At 42.6% G+C, this 1,773-nt stretch overlaps 1 protein-coding gene across 1 annotated transcript; it reads right to left on the bottom strand. All coding sequences in view use genetic code 11, as the record gives it.

Moving 5' to 3' along the window:
• Positions 1-630: 630 nt before the first annotated feature.
• EGR_10227 (hypothetical protein) lies at positions 631-1,663 on the bottom strand (the record flags this gene model as incomplete). The annotated part of the gene is made up of 2 exons (XM_024499476.1): positions 631-713; positions 1,570-1,663. The coding sequence occupies 2 exons, from the start codon at positions 1,661-1,663 to the stop codon at positions 631-633; spliced, it is 177 nt and encodes a 58-aa protein (XP_024346113.1).
• Between the last annotated feature and the right edge of the window lie 110 nt (positions 1,664-1,773).

Below are 1,773 nucleotides of genomic sequence, written 5' to 3'. Positions count from 1 at the left end.
ACATGTCAAAACAATGCACCTATATATCACCATTCACATTCAATCTCTTGTCATGTCATCAAAGTGTTCTGAGTGGAGAGGTAAAAAGGGGGCACGTTTGACTTAAATGTCTTCTCCTTAAAAATATGCGAATCATTGGGCAATGCGAACTGAGGGCATGGCTGAGTAGCCACAGAACATGGTGCATCGGATTCTCTAGATCGTTCTAAGGGCTGAGGAGAAATCAGTGCTTCACCTACCTCCTGCATATTTTACTATTCATTAACTTCGCAAGTGAAACATCTTTCCTTCACATCATATGGGCTATGAAAATGTTAATATCACGGCAACTACAAATCGAGGAGCTAAAAACGCAAGCAGAAGCTTACTATACAGGCCAGAATTCAGCCATTTACATTTTGGTTAATATAATACCTTGCTTGTCCATGTTGCCTTTCAAAAATTTTGCTAGGAGAAGATGTAAAATGCTCTGATTCAATGTGAGACCACTTAAGGGATGCAGGTTTGCCCCTAATTAGAAGTTGTGCTGTCCTTTCTAAGCCCCGGTTAACTTCTAGGGACACTGTTGTTCAAAGGCAGGACTTGATTATGCATAGCTCTATGGTCTTGGTCTTGTGCAAGCATGGATAATTAGCGTTTGGCAAGAGTCACTTCGTTCCTTCTGGTAAAGAGGTCCACGCGAATCCACTGGAGGTGGATACGTTCACTAGAGGCTGTAGGTCAATACGCACAATTTTTACAATGGTGTTGTCTAGTCAGATCGATTGAATTTGCACTGTTTACAGAAGGGAGTAAGCGACAGCTCGGTCAAACGAGCACCAACTAAACATTGTTAGAGAGCATACAATACTACCTGCCTACTGCAGACACCTTCCACAACTGATAACCGTATGAGGCAGGTCCTCATCTACGTCGATGATTGTTGTCACTAACGTCAAGGAACATTGTGGCAAAGTGCCAGACCTTGATAACGACATCGAGAAGCTACTAGTGTATCAATATGCTACATTCGTATATTAGGGAACGTCTTTTTAAGCTCTTATAATGTTCCTTTTCATAAAACAATTAAAAAACCCCCTCCTTCGCTCAGGTTTGACAGACTACTACAATTGGTTGGTGGAATGGAGTTGCATTTTAGAAATAAATCTTTCTTAAACTTGCATCGAGATTTGATTTGCTTAATTTAGGTCTCGCCTACAGTGTACAGAGGAACATCCGATAGAGTAAAAACACTTCCACATGTTTGGACTGCTGAGAGCAGTAAAAGCCGAGGTTGCTTTTAAAAACATGCATGTATCGGCATAGGGGTTGGTAGGTCTACTCTCTCGTAGACTTGGTCCTTCCTTCGAGCTGGCATACTTGCCCCCACAGGCTCACTTTCTTTCACCTTCTAGCCTCCACCAATTTACTTTTGATTGACACAGCGACAATAACTTGTCACATACACATAAAAGTGACTCCTGAAGACGGTTGGTATCGTAGACCATGACTAGTACGTGTGGTTCCTAAAGGTATCAACTTTTGAAATGGTTGAGGCCTGAATATGATGCAACTGCCAGCCGAAATTACTGCATTCATCAGGGACGTGGTTGCTGTGATAGGTAGTAACGGTAAAGAACGCCATCTCTGCACGCTCGAGGTCTGCTGCCAACTCGTATCTCATTCCTCCTCCACTTGCATGATACACTCCTTCATTTTACAGTGCCAAGCGACGTACCATGTGGTAGCGGTGAAGGCAATTCTGCATTAAAGGAACAACCATCTCTATAGGAT

Source organism: Echinococcus granulosus (assembly GCF_000524195.1).
Source record: "Echinococcus granulosus chromosome Unknown EG_S00200, whole genome shotgun sequence".
Taxonomy (NCBI): domain Eukaryota; kingdom Metazoa; phylum Platyhelminthes; class Cestoda; order Cyclophyllidea; family Taeniidae; genus Echinococcus; species Echinococcus granulosus.
The sequence above is the reverse complement of the archived record's forward strand: the minus strand, read 5'-3'. Positions and strand labels throughout refer to the sequence as shown.